The sequence below is a fragment of the Ictidomys tridecemlineatus genome, chromosome 8 (genome assembly GCF_052094955.1).
Source record: "Ictidomys tridecemlineatus isolate mIctTri1 chromosome 8, mIctTri1.hap1, whole genome shotgun sequence".
NCBI classification, from domain to species: Eukaryota; Metazoa; Chordata; class Mammalia; order Rodentia; family Sciuridae; genus Ictidomys; species Ictidomys tridecemlineatus.
Window position 1 is genome coordinate 73,194,342 of NC_135484.1, and position 16,701 is coordinate 73,211,042.

The 16,701-nt window shown below is 38.2% G+C and overlaps 1 protein-coding gene across 1 annotated transcript; it reads left to right on the plus strand.

Moving 5' to 3' along the window:
* The first annotated feature begins 13,033 nt into the window (after window positions 1–13,033).
* On the plus strand, window positions 13,034–14,727 carry Gjb7 (gap junction protein beta 7). Its single transcript, XM_005343013.4, has one exon. The coding sequence runs from the start codon at window positions 13,052–13,054 to the stop codon at window positions 13,673–13,675; it is 624 nt and encodes a 207-aa protein (XP_005343070.3). The 5' UTR covers window positions 13,034–13,051; the 3' UTR covers window positions 13,676–14,727.
* The last annotated feature ends 1,974 nt before the right edge of the window (window positions 14,728–16,701 follow it).

The following is a 16,701-nucleotide window of genomic DNA, read 5'->3' on the forward strand; positions in this document are numbered from 1 at the left end:
CTTCTTCTTTTTTTTTTTTTGGTACTGAGGTTGAACCCAGGGGTGCTTAACCACTGAGCCACATCCCTACCCCTTCATATTTTAAATATTAAATAAATAATATTTATTTAAGGTGCTGTCTTATACTGCCTCATTCTGCCTCTGGCTCTTCTCTTACTGATTATCTTGTAGGGCCACATTCTCATACCAAAGAGGCAGATATCAAAATGAAATCCACTAAGCACCTCAAAATAAACAAACTGAAATCAGAAAGAAGTGGTTAAATAAATTGCTGAGGCTGGATTTCAACTCCTGAATCTCCTGCTTCAGCCTCCCAAGCCCCTGGGATTACAGGCATACACCACATACACCGCCTAGCCCACAGCTCTTTTCTATACTGACCTGAAACATAAAGCAAGTCACTTTCTCTGTGGTTGTGTGTATGTTTTTTGTTTTGTTTTTTTTAATGAAGGCGTTAAATTTCTTGACATCTACAATATCATTTCCAACTGTAAAATTCTGTTTCTAAGCTCTTCTGGTTCTAAGGGGAAATCATGACACTTTCATTTTTTATATGTTTTTAATTTTAGATAAATTGATTTTGACAAACATTTCCAGGAAAAGATTAAGTATTTTAGCAGGGTGCAATGACATACAAACCCGTATTTTCAGCTACTTGAGAGACCAAGGCAGGATGATCACAAGTTTGAGGCCAGCCTTGGCAGGTTAGTCTACCTCAAAATAAAATGAAAAGAACTGAGCATGTAGTTCAGTGGTAGAATGCCCTGGGTTTCACCCCCAGTAACCAGGGCAGGTGAGGGTGGGACTGGGGGTGGGGAGAGATAAAGTATTATAAAATGCCCCCCATATCTATTCATTATATACACAGAAAATATTTGTTATCAATGATTCCTGTGTTTGGGAAAATGCTTTTCACTTTTCTTTCTATTCTTAGTTTTTCCCTCTGTAATTGTCTGCTTTACACTTATACAAATGTTAACAAAAAAACTACGTCTTTCTACTTTCTGAATTTCTAAGACTAGCACATATGCAGTTAAACTAAACTCATTAAAGATAGATTAACTAAAATTGTTATTTCACCTATTGAGTTTTTGTAGATAGCTTTTGATAAAACCTTGGAAAATCATTTGGAGAGATGAGATACTCTCATTGTTTTAGCTTCTTTGTTTGGATAATGGCAAGGTTTTATAATAAAGAATATTCAATGAACTGACTACATGAGCGACTTTGAATTCTTATTTCCAGTTTCAATTCTCTTTTAACATATATTGTGAATAGCAGGACTCAAGAATCCTCATCTAAGTTATGAGTCAAAACAAATGATCAGGTTACACCTGTTTGGCTAACACTACCTTGGAAACCAATAGACTCCATTTTCCTGAGCTTAAAGCACTCCACTGTTCTCAGGGAAACCGTGTAATTGATTCATGCTTTTTAATATCAAATGAGTAACTGACTGGATTGCTTCTAAATCTCCACATCTATATCAAAAGGTAAGTTTATTTTCCTTCTGATAATATTTGTCTATTTAATGAGGATATTATATTTCTTATAATTGGGTAGTCATTACTTCTTTCCAGAAAATTTCAGTAAAAGAGGACTTCCTAATTGTTACCAAACTTAACATATTGACATTCAGCTTTGTGTTGTGAAAGATGTCCTTTTTGAATAAACAATCATGAAGCAAAGTTGCCCATTTGGAATGAGTGATTGACTTGAGGGCTTTCATAGGTTGTGGCCAGGTGAGAACTTCTGGCCTGAGCACACCATACATGGGCAGATGTGATAAGCAGGATAACAGGGCACAGAGGAACAGTCCAGGGGCTTTCAGTGACCTATCTATTTCATGTGGTCTGAGAGGCTTAGCATATTCCTAATGGGGGGGGGTCTCCTCTAAAAATGACAATTTTTATACAGGGAATTAAAGTACTTTGCAAGTGATGTGTATGTGTAGTGTTGGCCTGTGTGAGTCTTGCTCTTTCTACTCAGTATTTTTCATGGACTACCAGTATTGACAATTTATTGTTTTAGTATATTGATATTTACATGCATAAAACCTGAAACCATATGTAAAATCCTTAGACTTCTGGCTTTTATGCATATATATTTACAAGAGAAAAATCAAACATCACAAAGCCAGTACAATTAAAAGTTTAGTGAAATGATACTGTTTTGTTGAAACTAAATCACTATTCATTAAGGGAATCCACAACTATCTACAAAAGCCTGGATCCTCTGAATCTGGACCTGCCTGTTCTGTGGGCCAGATGATAGCTTGTTTTTCTCTTGCCTCCATTTAGACCACTAGCAGGATCCCTTCGTGCTGTAGACCAATCTATTATGGCTTCATTTGTCTTTATCTTGAATACTTTCCATCATGTGTTATTTTTCATAGGCCCGGAAAATTAAAATTCTGGTACTTGGTTTCAATATGATTTTAAGCACAATGTAAATGTTTTGTGCAAAGAGCCAGGTAGTGAAGACTTCAGACTGTAAGAGCTATACTGTGTCGCAGCAACTCAACTCTGCAGTTGTAGCATGAAAGCAGTGATAGACAATAATAAAGGAATTGACATGGCTGTCTCAAAAAACCTTATTTACAAAACAGGAAGTAGGCTACTCCGGCCTGAGGGCTATGTAGTTTGCTGAATCTTCATAAACATGAATGCAGAAATGCTGAAATCCTGTGGCAGTCCTTGGTTATGAGCCCACCATCTAGTATTTTTGCTTTTGTATGTGTGTGTATCTATGTGTGTGTATACAAATAATAACACACATATAAACCTCCTTGAGAATATAACAGACCCTCTGAGGGCTGCAGATCACTGTTTATAAAATATCACTTTAAGGATTTTCCGAGTAAGCAATCTCCCAAAATGAAAATGCCTTGTATTTAGATAGGGAGTTACAGAGCTTGTAAGTGTCAAGCATGCAGGGCAGCATAGATATGGAAAGAAACCCTTGACAGAAAACTCTTTTAAGAGTTAAATGACTTGTGTGCAAGTTAGAAGAGAGTTGTGGATCAACTAGAGAACCCAGCACTTCAAAGGGAACTGGAGACTAGCCATATAGGACCTGTGTTCTGCTGCTGACTCTAGGAGTCTTAAATCAATCTCCTATCATTCTAAGTTTTTATTTCTTTATCACCTTACCACATACCTGCTTACCGCAAAGGATGGCGGTGAGGGTTGGGCTGTGGTGAAGTGCTTCTGAAATGATCAAGTGCTATTCAAGGATGGTATTATTGCTACTTATGTGAATGGAGCCAAGTGTGAAGGCTGATGGCTTTTGGGGGGACTATCATTGGCAATCTGTAAGGTGATTGGAAATCTGGTGCCCCTCAAACCCAAATTTCAAAACAGCACTTTCTGGTAATTACAAATCAGTTTCCTGGCTCCTTGCAGGGCAAGGATCTTTTGGACAGTGATTGTGCTCATTCGCAGCACAGAGAGGGCACTTAGTAGGGCAGCCATGCCTGTCCTCCCTCTCTTGAGATTAGCTCATTTGCCATTGACTGAACCAAAAAAGAGGTGAAGCTCCTGTGTAGGAGAGAAGATGCTGGAGTGGCAAGACTCACCCTGTAATAAGAGAAGAATGAAAGGAGTGTTCAACAGGGGTGCTAGCGGTTGTCCCTACAGTCAGGGGCTGGTGCTCATTCCCAAGGATTCAAAAACTTGGGGGAATAGTTTAACTAGAGTTGAATCTGCTCTAAAAACACATATTCACATTAAGCAAGCCCAGGTGAACTTGATTTATACAGTGTATCTCCAAGCTAGGCGTTGTAGCACACACTGATAATCCCAACAACTCACTGAGGCAGGAGGATGACAAGTTTGAGGACAGCCTGGGAAACTTAGCAAGACCCAGTCTCAAATCTTATTCTTTTTAAAAAATATATTATTTTTAGTTATAGGTGGACATAATATCTTTATTTTATATTTATGTGGTGCTGAGGATTGAACCCAGTGCCTCATGCATGTTAGGCGAGTGCTCTACCTCTGAGCCACAACCCCAGCCCCTCAAATCTTATTCTTAAAAGATTTAAAAAGGGACTGGTGGCTGGGGTATAGCTTAGAGCACCCTGGGTTCAACTGTTAAATCTTCAGGACCACTTAAAAAAAAAAAGTGCCAGTACCACTTAAGAAAAAAACAAAGTGCCTCTCCAGTAACTGGAACTCTGGTATGTAGCCTCAAGAAAACTTCCTGCAGAGCATAAAGAATCTTGGCAAGGGCTGGGGATGTGGCTCAAGCAGTAGCACGCTTGCCTGGTATTCGTGTGACCCGGGTTTGATCTTCAGCACCACATACAAAGATGTTGTGTCCGCCGAAAACTAAAAAATAAATATTAAAAAATTCTCTCTTTCTCTCTTAAAAAAAAAGAATCTTGGCAAGAAAATAATTGCTCAGAAGGTTTCTTAGAAAATTGGAGTTTTGAGAGTTAAATAATTGTTATGGGTGTTTAATCCAGGATGTAGAAAAAAACAGATGAATGATCTCCTTGCCCTTACAGTATGATTATTGTGATTCATTTTCTTCACCTAAAGATCTGCACAAGTTCTCAATAGCTGTGACAATCACTTAGCATGTTTGCAATAGCAGTTGTTCCAGAAACTCCAGGATCCTGTTGCAGAAGGGTTCTTGAATATTTTGTCTGTACATTAGTCTTTCCTCTGTGTATACAACTATGCACTGAGAAGATCTATGTAGTTTCTACATCGATCCTTCATGTAAATCTCTGCTCTTCTAACCTTGGTTGCCATGTCATCACAGGACCACATGCTCGTTTCTACTTGTTTTTCATTCACTGTCTGCTTTACTCATTTATTCTTTAATTGCTATCACAGGATCTTGTTTTTTTCCCAGTTTCCCCACAAATACTGACAGATGATCTCTTTGGGGTGAATTTCTTCTCTGAATGGCCAATTGTTCCCCCTTACAGTTCTTATCCATTTCATGACAGTATTCATCACCAAATTCTGAGTTAGTTTAGCCTGATTGTGCTTTTACTCTGGAATAACATATTTTGTAAAAGCCCATGACTGTATTCTTAATTTCTCTTTATCAGTTAGTAGAACTTTGGAATAATTGACAGAAGTGTTTTGGCTGAATTTTGAAAAGTCCTTCCGATTTTGCTGGTTTGATAAGTGTGATGATGATGATGATGATGGCATTTACATTGTTGATATGTGCTATGCTCCAGATGCTATCCTTGTATGTCAGATAAATGTACTCATTTATATCTATCTGCTGATACTATGCTTATGTGAGCTCCTTCTAGGAGACTAGAATTTGACCTATATAAAATTATTTCCTCTAGATTTTCATTTGGTTTTTACTCCTGAATATATAGCACACAGGGGATCATGATTTTGAACTTTGTATGTATGCAATTCTTCTACTCCAAAGTTCCCATTCTGATTAGATGGTTATCTGCTGTGAAGGGGAGCAATAAAACCATTAGTAATTACTACTGAGTATTGCATCTGCACACCCTCTATTTTCATTTCCAAGAAACATTCCACTTGATATTTTTAATGAATTATGAAATATTTGAATCAACATTGATAATAATAAAAACTACTCATTGCTGTAATTAATCATTTAAATTACTTGAGTAATTAACCAAATAATTCTTTACTAGTCATCAATATAAATATCAGCTCTGATAGCAAAGAAATACAAGATATATTATATCCCCATCTTTATAAATACATTATATCGCCATCTTCTAACTTTTAGTGTGTTTAACAGGAAGAGCTAAGGGTCCATTCCCTCTTCAAGGGAAGATTGTGTGAATGATTTATTCCATGGTAAAGAGCAAAGAAATTAAAGACTGGATACTTCACCTCAGGCTCAACTTTGCTGCTTCTTTAGCTAAATTTAGTTAATAAATATTTATTATACAGCCATGTTATGCCAAACACTTGGAGAACATAAAACAAAGAGAAAATATGACCTCTGACTCCAAGCAACAAATAAATTGCTTTGGGGAGAACACAAGCACATGACTGGTTAAAATGATATATCATTGAGGATCAAAATATGTGCTAAGGGGTAGGGGCTACATAATCCCAAAAGGGAGAAGTTACAATTTGGAAGATTGAGGCCGGAAGGAGGGCTTGAGGGCAGACAGGAGGAAAAAGCAGCGTGAGCAAGTGCTGCCCACAATGATGTGTGTGTCTGAGATAGGGCAGAGGGGTAGATAGGGCAGGGGGATGAACCATCAGACCAAAATGGGTAATTGGTGAATGATGTTGGTATACATATCAAGATTAGACAAGACCTCGAACATCAAAGTGAGAATTTGACATTAATTCCAAAAATATTATAGAAGCTATAATATATTCCTGAGCAGAACAGCAGCAGAATGAAAATAACACTTTAGCAGTCAGGATGGATGGATTTTAGGAAGGAGTTAAGGACACTCCCCACTTGCTTTTCTTACAGAGATGAGGCATGAAGATCTTTATCTCAAATCCATCTGGGAGTTATGGGAAGAGGAACCCTCAGAACAGGGACCCTGGGCTTAATGGAGAATGGGGGAACATTTAATTTGAATGGAGAGCAGAAAGGCTGGGTATAGGTGAAGAATGGCTGAACTGAGAATGCAATAGTGAACAAACAATCAAGTACTTGCTTGGGCTATCAGGTAAAATACAGATTTCTCAGTTAAATTTGAATTTAAGATAAACAGGGTTTTTTTGTTTTTTGGGTTTTTTTTAGTGTAAGTAATCGCCAATATTGGATGGCACACTTACACTTATGCTGGAAAATTATTCCAGATACATATATTTTTAAAATTCAAATTTTACTGGGAATCTTACATTTTTATTTACTCAAACACTCCAGTCTCTTCTTCTTTTTTTAAATATATCTATTTTTTTAGTTGTCAATGGACCTTTATTTTATTTATTGATATGTGGTGCTGAGAATAGAACCCAGTGCCTCACATATCATAGGCAAGCACTCTGCCACTGAGCCACAATCCCAGCCCTCTAGTCTCTTTTTTGAAAGAACACGTGTGTACAGAAATTAATCACATAAAGAAGCATGTGATTACATGTTATAAATAGTATGGAGGAAAAGAAGCCAATATCATGAAGAAAACTAAGGAAAATCTAATTTAGAATGATGGACTCATGGGAAGTCTTTCTGATTTAGGTGAAGGGGATAAGAGCAGCGTAGGCAGGTGGAAAAGTGTGGAAGTAGGATCTAATAGAGAATTTGAAAGAAGGAGAGCACATCTGGAATCCAGTATACTCTGGAGACGTTCAGGATAATGTAGAAGAAATAGAAAAAGCTTCATTCCCAGACCTTTGTTATCTAGGTAAGTATTTCACTTTTTCTAAAAGTGGGAAGTTATGGTAGGTCACTAAACACAGAAATGAGGCTATAAAATCTCCACTTGAAATATTAACCTAGTTTTGGATGAATAACGGGTTGAACAGAACCAAAAATGAGAAAAGGGGAGACAGAAAGTTATATGACATTTCATGCAAGAGAGGAAGGTGGCTTGGATTAACGTGGTGACAATGCAGATTAAAAAATAAGGAGGAGACTGGGGCTGTAGCTCAGTGGAAGAATGCTTGTCTAGCACATATGGGGCACTGGGTTCGATCCTTAGCACCACATAAAAATAAACAAAATAAAGTAAAAAGTTTTGGTACATATTTCAAAAGTCAAAATTTTGCCTTTGAACATCAGTTGGACATGAGGTTTGGGGGAGAGAAAAAGGAGAGGAGCAACTCCCAAGTTTCTGGCTTTAATATCTGTATGGTGCAGATTGAAGAGAAAGAAGAGCATTGGGGTGGGGGCAATGAAAGGTGGAGTAAGTACAGGCAAGAATTCACTTTTGGATGTTTTCAGTCTTTTGGACATCCTAGTTTGGATGAGGAGGTGTCAGCTGGAGCTCAGAGATGAGAAGTACTTAAGTTAGTCACTGACATGCATATATAGGAAAGAAAAACTCTGAAGTATTCACCATGTAATCTTCCTATATGTTAACCTTCCAGATATATATTAATTGGCTGGAGTGTAAAACACATAATCTACAAATAGCTGTCTTCAATTGTCACACACACATAAAAAGACATGAAAAAGTGATGGCTAATTTTTTTTTCTTCATTTAGGTCTTTTTTTTCAGATTTAATTTTGAACACCTTTATTGTAAAAAAATATGGGTAATGCAGAAAATCATGAAATGAACCTTATCCATTGGTAAGCATTAATAATTTTTCTTTCTTTTATCCCTATTTCTACTACCAAAATAAATGTTTTCTTTAGATATTTAGGTTATTTGGGCTCCTGTTATTTCTTTATATTTTAATGACGCTTCCTTTCACTCATTCACTTGTTGCTTTTTATTTTTCATCAATTTTTAATAACTATTTTTAATGTGGTGCTGAGGATCAAACCCAATGCCTCACATATGCTAGGTAAGTGCTGTACCACTGAACCACAATCCAGCTCTTCTTGTTGCTTTTTAAATTAAGCTAAAATGTATAAAAGTTTGCCTCCTCCACTACTTTGTAGTGCTGCAGATTGAACCAGGGCCTCATGCATGCTAGGCAAGTGTTCTAAGTTACACTCTCAGCCAAAATTTTGCCATTTTAATCTCTTTTAAGTATATAATTTGGTGACATTATTTTCAGTGTTGTACAACCATTATCACTTTTTCCAAAATTTCATCACCCCTAACAGAAACTGTAACCAGTTAAGCAAAAATTCCCTATTTTTCCTTCCTTCCAGTTCTTGGTTGCCTTTACTTTCTGAGTCTCTATGGAATTTTTCTATTCTAGATATTTCATAGAAGTAGAATCACATAATATTTGGCCTTATAGGCCTGGTTTCCTCTAAGAAGAGATATAAATTACACTGTGCTCAGGCTTTTACCAACTATGCTAAATCACCTCAGTTAAAAGTGAACTAATGTTAGGGCACCACTCTATCATGAGAAAAGCCATTGTCTTCCATCAGCAAAATGTCTGAAAATAGGAGGGGCATTTATCTGTCCAGTGAAAGTCATAATCCTGACATTTGATGGTGCCAGTTGTCTGATTCTAGTCAAAGATCAATTGCTTTCTTACTGCTTTTCATTTATCTATCCATTCATTTTTTGGGTACTAGAGTTTACAACTGAGGCACATCCCATCCTTTTTATTTTTTTTTTTTTGAGACAGGGTCTTACTAAGTTGCTGAGGCTGACCTTAAACTTGCAATCCTCCTGCCTCAGCTCCCCAAGTTGCTGGGATTACAGGTATAGGTCATCATGCTTGGCTCTCACAGCTTCTTTTTCAACAATGCAGTCTGGATCTATTCTTACCTTCCTTCCTTCTCTAAAACGTCCAACAGGGTACTTTCAAATGTTTTGTAACATTACATGAACATCCCTCTGAGTAATATGGACAAATGTCCAAAGATATGTTATAGGAACCATTTGTCCCCCCTTTTTAATCTATGGGATTTTGTTTTAACGATTCATATAGACACTAACCTTTCAGGTAGATTTAAGGATACTTTTTATTTAATGTAATTTTGTTTGTGTTCTGAAAACCAAGGACATTGAAGTATACATTCTCTGTTGAATAGAGCACTGTGTACATGTATCTTTGTTTTGTCTGAAAATAGCTCTTAACCTTCATCTTCTCACAGCTTTAGTATTTGGGCTTGCTCTGTATAGTTCGATCTGTAAGAGAGAATGGGATCAGTTCTGACAGGTGTGCTATTGGAACAATATCCCAATTTTCTTAATTCCCTGAATCTCATTACAGCATCATTTCCATGATACTCCTTTGTCTGAGTCTATGGAGAAAACAAAAAAGGAATTAATTTTTACAATAGGAAATGGGACTTGAAAAGGAAATGTTTTCACCTGAGAAATAACAAAATTTTTACCTGGTAATTTAGTGGCAGGCCTGGAACTCCAGCCCACATCTTCTAGATACTGTAGCAAGTTAATAGCGATTCCCAACTAGGGAGATTTTGCCTCCCACCCCTGCCTGGTACATTTGGAAATGTATGGAGGGTTTTGTCATAAATGGTAGGGAGGTTACAAGTCATCTGGAGGCCAGGATGCTGCTAAACAATCCTACAATGCACAGGATAGCTGCTGAAACAGTTATTCAGCCCAAAATGTCACTGGTGCCTTTGTTGATAAGTCCTGTTGTAGAGTATTGGAAACTGAACTTGAACCCTGCTCTGTATCTTACTCTGTATCCTTGGGAAGTGACTTAATTTCCCGGAAACTGCCTTCTCATCTGGAAGAACAAAATGGCCACCACCATAAAACTGACAGACAAAAAAAAAAAAAAGCCTATATTTCAAGGTGGTTGTGACAGATCACTTCAAAAAGCACTATACAGTGCAGAGCATCTGATGGGCCCAATAAATAAAAACTCAGGACCATCCCATGGAGTTCAGTCATAAGACAAGATGGAAGCAGTGATAGAAAGACAATGTCACTGAAATGAAAAACAAGGATCCTCACTTTCCTATTGGCCTTTACAGAGAAAAGAGTAAGAGAGGTTAATGAAAGGTTTAAGAGAACCAAACAGCACTGAGGAGAGGCAAGGAGATAAGACTGGAGACAGGAAGTAATGAGAGGACTGTGTAGGTGAGTGACTTGGAGATGCACTTGAGAGATGTTTAGGCTAAATTATAAGAACTTGGTAAGAAATTTTATATAAGGCCATGGGAGAAGAGTCTTGAATAAATATGAAATTTCTAATGTGGGTGCTTGGGTGTTGGTATACCATGCAACAAGATAATGAAATCAGAGGACAGGGAACATAATAAATTCAGAGGACAGGGAACATAATAAATTCACTGTGGACATATTAAGTTTGGAATGTCTGTGGGCCATCTAGGTGACAGTCAGAGGGGACAGAATTTTTAAAACAATCAAAGGAGGCAGAACAACAGAAAGACAAGATAGTTTCAAGAACACAAGTACAACTGTAAGAAATGGTGGAAAAGCTCCATAAACTCAACAAGCCAAAACAACCATTTACCTGTCTGAGATTTTATTAGCAGGACTGTAGCAGCCAGTAGCAGAAGAGAAGGGTGGGGGGAGGAGGGGGGGGGAGGAAGAGAGGGGGAGAGTAAGAGACGTAAAGTAAGAGAGAAGAGGGGGAAGAGAGGAGAGGGGGAAGAGAGGAGAGGGGGAAGAGAGGAGAGGGGGAAGAGAGAGAGGAGAGGGGAGGGGGGAGAGGGAGAGAGAGAAAGAGAGGGGATGGAGATGTGGCTCAAGCGGTAGCACGCTTGCCTGGCATTCGTGCGGCCCAGGTTCAATCCTCAGCACAACATACAAAGATGTTGTGTCCGCCAGTAACTAAAAAAAATAAATATTAAAAAATTCTCTCTCTCTTTCAAAAAAAAATTAAAAAAAAAAAGAGAGGGGAGACTAAGAAAGAAAGGGAGAGTAAGAGAGTGAGCAAGAACAGGGTGTTGATATTTATGGGCTTAACGCAGGATGAGGAGGAGCAATGCAAGTGGGCTGTTACTTCTTCATTGGCCGAGAGTTCGCACCACTTCAGGGACTGGAGGCGTGCCACTCAAAGTTCGCACCATTCACAGGGATTAGAGGTGACAGTTCGCGCGCCATTCAGTGCGTCATGGACCTGAGCTCCTGGAAGAGAAACACTCTGGGCACCATCTTTACCAACAACCCTGAGCTCCTGGAAGAGAAGCGCTCAGGGCGCCATCTTTACCAACAACGACATTGTCACAACACCAAAAAATTAAATGACATCCAAAGAATCCAGAAGATTTAAAGTGATAGTAGTAATTGGGAAGTACAATGGTGAGCAACAAAAGTAGACTCACTGAATTGAAGGGTAATTGTTGAGAAAGGTAGAAAAAAGGGATAAAAGAAAGGTTGACAGATAATGCTATGAAGATCCTCTTCCCTTTACTAAAAAGACAGCACATACTTACTTGTATGCTGAGAGATGAAGGACAGGAGAGGTTGAAGACACATAATATACAACAGAGAGAACAGATAAGAATGGGATGCAAAGCTGAAATTGTTATTTTGAGGCAAGGAGGAGACTGATCACTCCAAACTAGGTAGAAACAGTAAGTTGGGTATTTTAGTCAGCTTTTTCATGGCTGCGACCAAAAGACCTGACAAGAACAATTAGAGGAACAAGTCTATTTGGGTGAATCACAGTTTCAAAGGTCTCAGTCCACACATGGCTGACTCTATTTCTTGGGGCTTGAGGTGAGATTGTACATCATGGTGGAGCAGGGTAGTGGAGGGAAACAGCTCAACACATCATGGCAGGAAGGAGGGGGGTTGAGGGGAAGGGAGACAGACACATACCACTCACCAGATATAGAATATATACCCCAAAGGCACAACTCCTCCCACCACACCCTACCCACCTTCAGTTACCACTCAGTTTTAATCTCTCGCTCATAACCCAACCAGTTCATCTCTAAGCCTTCTTGCACTGTCTGAGCTTTTGGGGGACATCTCACATCCAAACTATTACATAGGGTGTGGGTATAAGTCTGTCTGGAGAGAAAGGAAATAGGAGTTTCAAAGAAGTTCACATTGGAGATTTTCCCCTTGTATTTTCAAATTGTAGGCAAGCTCAGGGGTGTGAAATATAGGAAGTAGGAGCATGTAAGGACAGGGAATGGTGCTTAAGGATTGGAGAGGGTTACTAACAAATTAGAGAAAGAGAATAGAGACTACAGATTCAATAATCTGGCAAGGGAAGGATATATAGTTACCAGGTTCACCTTTGGATTCATATCTAGATCTTTTTTGATTAGTAATATAACCCCTCTATTTTTCTAGAGAAATAGTAGAGACTTTTGCCAAGAAGAATTGTTTGAAAATGGGGTTGAGTGAGGGTACAGCAATAAAATAAAATTCCAAATTAAAGTGGGAATGGGATCTCAGTTGTGTCCATGGATCAGTTGTGTCATCTCCTTTTGGAGTTTATCTTCCAAAGTTGCTCAAATAATTAACAGAATAGAAATTCATGAATCACAATAAAATTGTTTTCTTTCACAGAGTCTTGCCTTTTTGAGAGCTTAAGTCATGAGTTGGATGTTCCTCAGAGACCTCCTAAGTGGAGTAAATAAATATTCAACTGGGATTGGGCGCATCTGGCTAGCTGTTATGTTTATCCTTCGGTTGCTGGTCTACATAGTGGCTGCAAAGCACGTGTGGAAGGATGAACAGAAAGAGTTTGAGTGCAACACTAGACAGCCTGGCTGTGGAAATGTGTGCTTTGACTACTTCTTCCCGGTCTCCCAGATCAGACTTTGGGCTTTACAGCTGATCATGGTCTCCACGCCCTCTCTCTTAGTAGTTCTACATGTGGCCTATTGTGAGGGGAGAGAAAAAAAACATGGAAAGAAACTCTATGACAGCCCAGGCACCATGGATGGGGGCCTATGGTACACCTATTTGATTAGCCTCATTGTCAAAACTGGTTTTGAAATTGGCTTCCTTGTTTTGTTTTATAAGTTGTATAGGGGCTTTAGTGTCCCCTACCTTATGAAGTGCGATTTGAAGCCTTGTCCCAACACTGTAGACTGCTTCATCTCCAAACCCACTGAGAAAACCATCTTCATCTTCTTCTTGGTCTTTACCTCTTGCTTGTGCATTGTGTTGAATTTCACTGAACTGAGCTTTTTGGTTCTTAAGTGCTTTATTTAAAGTGCTGTCTCCAAAAAAATTCTAAAAAGTTCAACTCCTCAGTGTGTTGAATGCCACAACCTCAGATATGTTGAATATGGTGAAACAGGGGACCCTCTTCTACTCCAGAATCATGATGCAGGCTTGGGCATAGGCACACCCCAGCAACCTGAAGCAAAGCTACTTTGCTGTACACAAGAGAATTAAATAAAGAAAACCAGTATCCCTACTAAACAAGACCTAAAGTAGCTTGGAAAACCAAGGGTGTTAGCCTTGATATTATTTGAAATTAAAGACTGTTTCAATATGCTCTCAGATGTAAATGCTACACAGAGGACTCATTATTTTGTGGTAGGGATCTCTTATGTCTATACACAAGTTGTTTTCAGTTAGTTAATTGCAAATTAGTCTAGAGAAATACAACCAACAGCATTCTTTCAAGAGTTTAGATCTATCAGAAAAGAATCTCTATATTAGCTTTTTATTTTTCTGTAACAACCTTACTACAATTCATGCACAATGAACTGAACAATAAAAAAGTGTCCCTTTTGACAAATATAGTGGCCTCCAAGCTGACAAGACACTGGTGATCTCCAATTGGCTGTCAAGGCTCCACTCACTTTTATACTCAACCTTTATAGAGAAGGACTGTACTGTAGCAGCTATATGGGGCACACAGAGGCACCCCCAAAGAGAAGAGAAAGCCTGACCTGAGAAGGCCCAGAGTTCAGGATTCATCAGTTTAGGAGTCCTTGGATATAAGTGGGCCAGGGGAGAGGAGGAAAAGCCATCATTTAAGTGATCTCTAAGTTAAGCACAAATCCTACTGGAAGATAACCTACTGAAGTCTTTAGTCATGGGGGAAGGCAAGTACCACAGACAACAGAACACTGATAGGGAGCATGGGAAGTCACAGAAAAAGAATAGTCTCACTTGGTAATCATCACTATCATTTGTTTTTAAGACTAGAACTTTTTACTTTTCTATTTTTAAATCCATAATATACTCTTTGAATTTGATACTTTAACATATGTGCATTGCTCTAGAATAAAAATTGTTTTGCAATGTTATTTGGGTGCCATTGATATCTTTACTTGACTTCATCAGAGTATGATTATTCTATGAAAAAAATTGTTCTGACAATTTTAGAACAAGATTTTCAACACTGCTTTGTAAAGATAGCTCAGAAATCATTCTATTCCCTTTGGAATTTCTTAACAGAAAGTCACTATAAAATGCAATTTTAACTAAAACCAATTATTCATGTCTTCCATGTCTTGACAACTTCAGAATAAAATGTCTCCTTACAATATGCACAGCGAAGTTTTTTCGGGTTATTATGTTGTCTTCAGACCATGTCACCAATAGTGGTCATAATCTTTATCTTAAAGTCTGTCTTGGAAAACAGAAAGATGATGAACTTTGTGGTTTCTCTCTTTCTTTAGTTCATACCACAGATCACTGCTGGACTTAAGAACTTACAATCATGTACTTTACCATTTAACATGAAAACATCTAGCCTTCATAAATGCAGGTAACCCTAGTTTTTAAAAATGATATGTGGTTAAAGAGGCTTAAGGTTTTGAGATCTGAGCCTGACATGGAATCTAGAAAATATGTTTGCAGGGGAGAAATGAAATAAAGACAGGGGACTTTTTTGGTCTGAGGAGTTCACTGCAAAAAAAGTCTAGAGAGCTCAGCCTCCTCCCATGTTACCACAAGCTCTGCCCAAGTTACGGGGGGTTGTTTGCCTGGGCATGTACATTGCTTGCTTCTCTACTTTAGAGATCAAAAGGTAATGTGAGCAAGGACAATGGAAATGAAGCTGTTCAAATAGAAAGGTGGGATGTGTACTCTAAGTTTATTGATACTTCTTTAACTTACAAAATAAGCTTCCTATAACCAGCTTAGTAGTGTCAGTGAAGACCCCAAACATTTGATTAAGAGAATTTTGTCAATTTTTTTATTGTTATTCAGTTTCTCAACAAATTAGTATTTATTGAGTACCTGGGAGCATGACATTGGGCTACCCACCTTCTGAGACAGAATTTTTTTTCAAGTTTTTTTACAAAAGAATGCCCACAGCTGCAAGTAGCCGTGGTTCCAGTGGTCCTCCAGAAATGAAGCCAGTAGACAGTGAAGATGAGAGAGGAGGGGAAAAGGCAGACATTTGAATTCTTCAATCCTTTGGCCCTGAGCCTGGCCCCACTGCTCCACTTTATATGAAAGATAAATAATATGTTTTTGCTTAAGCTGTTTCAAGTTAGATTTCTGTGTTCTGCAACTGAGAGTCCTAATAAAATGACTTTCTGCATATATTTCTTTCCCTATATAATAGTAAGAGAGGTAGAACACTTTTCTTGTACTGACCCTTTCAAAACTTCCAAAATTTGATAGTGTACATGTATTTGTATAAATAGGGGGAAACTATAGAGCTCTCAACAATGGTTTCAACAAGAGGAAGAGCTTAACTTTGTCTTTTTATTCTTATTATTTCACATTACTTTTGTTCTTATGCTTTAAATAAATAATTAAAAAGCCCACAGTGCCCTGACTCTCCTTATTCTAGCTCACATCCTGTCACATAGATGTAACACTTTGCTTAAATACTGATGTCAACTTATTCCTAATTTAGTTTAATTTTGTTTGTATATTTTAATACTGCACAGAGGACAAAAGAGGGGTATTCAATTTTTTTTTAAATGGATGAGGAAAGAAACAGTAGCGGATCATGTGAAAGGAAAAATGTCAGCATACACATGAATTTTTACAACAAAAGCCTGAGGGAGGTGTTGTGGGAGAGGTCTACCAGAAATACTTTCTCTAAAATAAAATTAGGAACCAGGTATGGTGGTGCAGGCCTGTAATCCTAGCCTCTTGGGAGAGGTTGAGGCAGGAGGATCCTAAGTTCAAAGACAGCTTTGGAAACTTTTTGAGACCCTGCCTCAAAATAAAAAAAATAAAAAGGACTGGGTATGTAGCTCAGCAGTAGAGAGCTCATGGGTTCAATCCCCAGTATCACAAAATTAAAAACAGATCCTTTTTCA

Excerpts from the sequence above, each read along its gene's own strand:
- Gjb7 (XM_005343013.4), top strand. The coding sequence starts at position 13,052 with ATGAGTTGGATGTTCCTCAGAGACCTCCTAAGTGGAGTAAATAAATAT.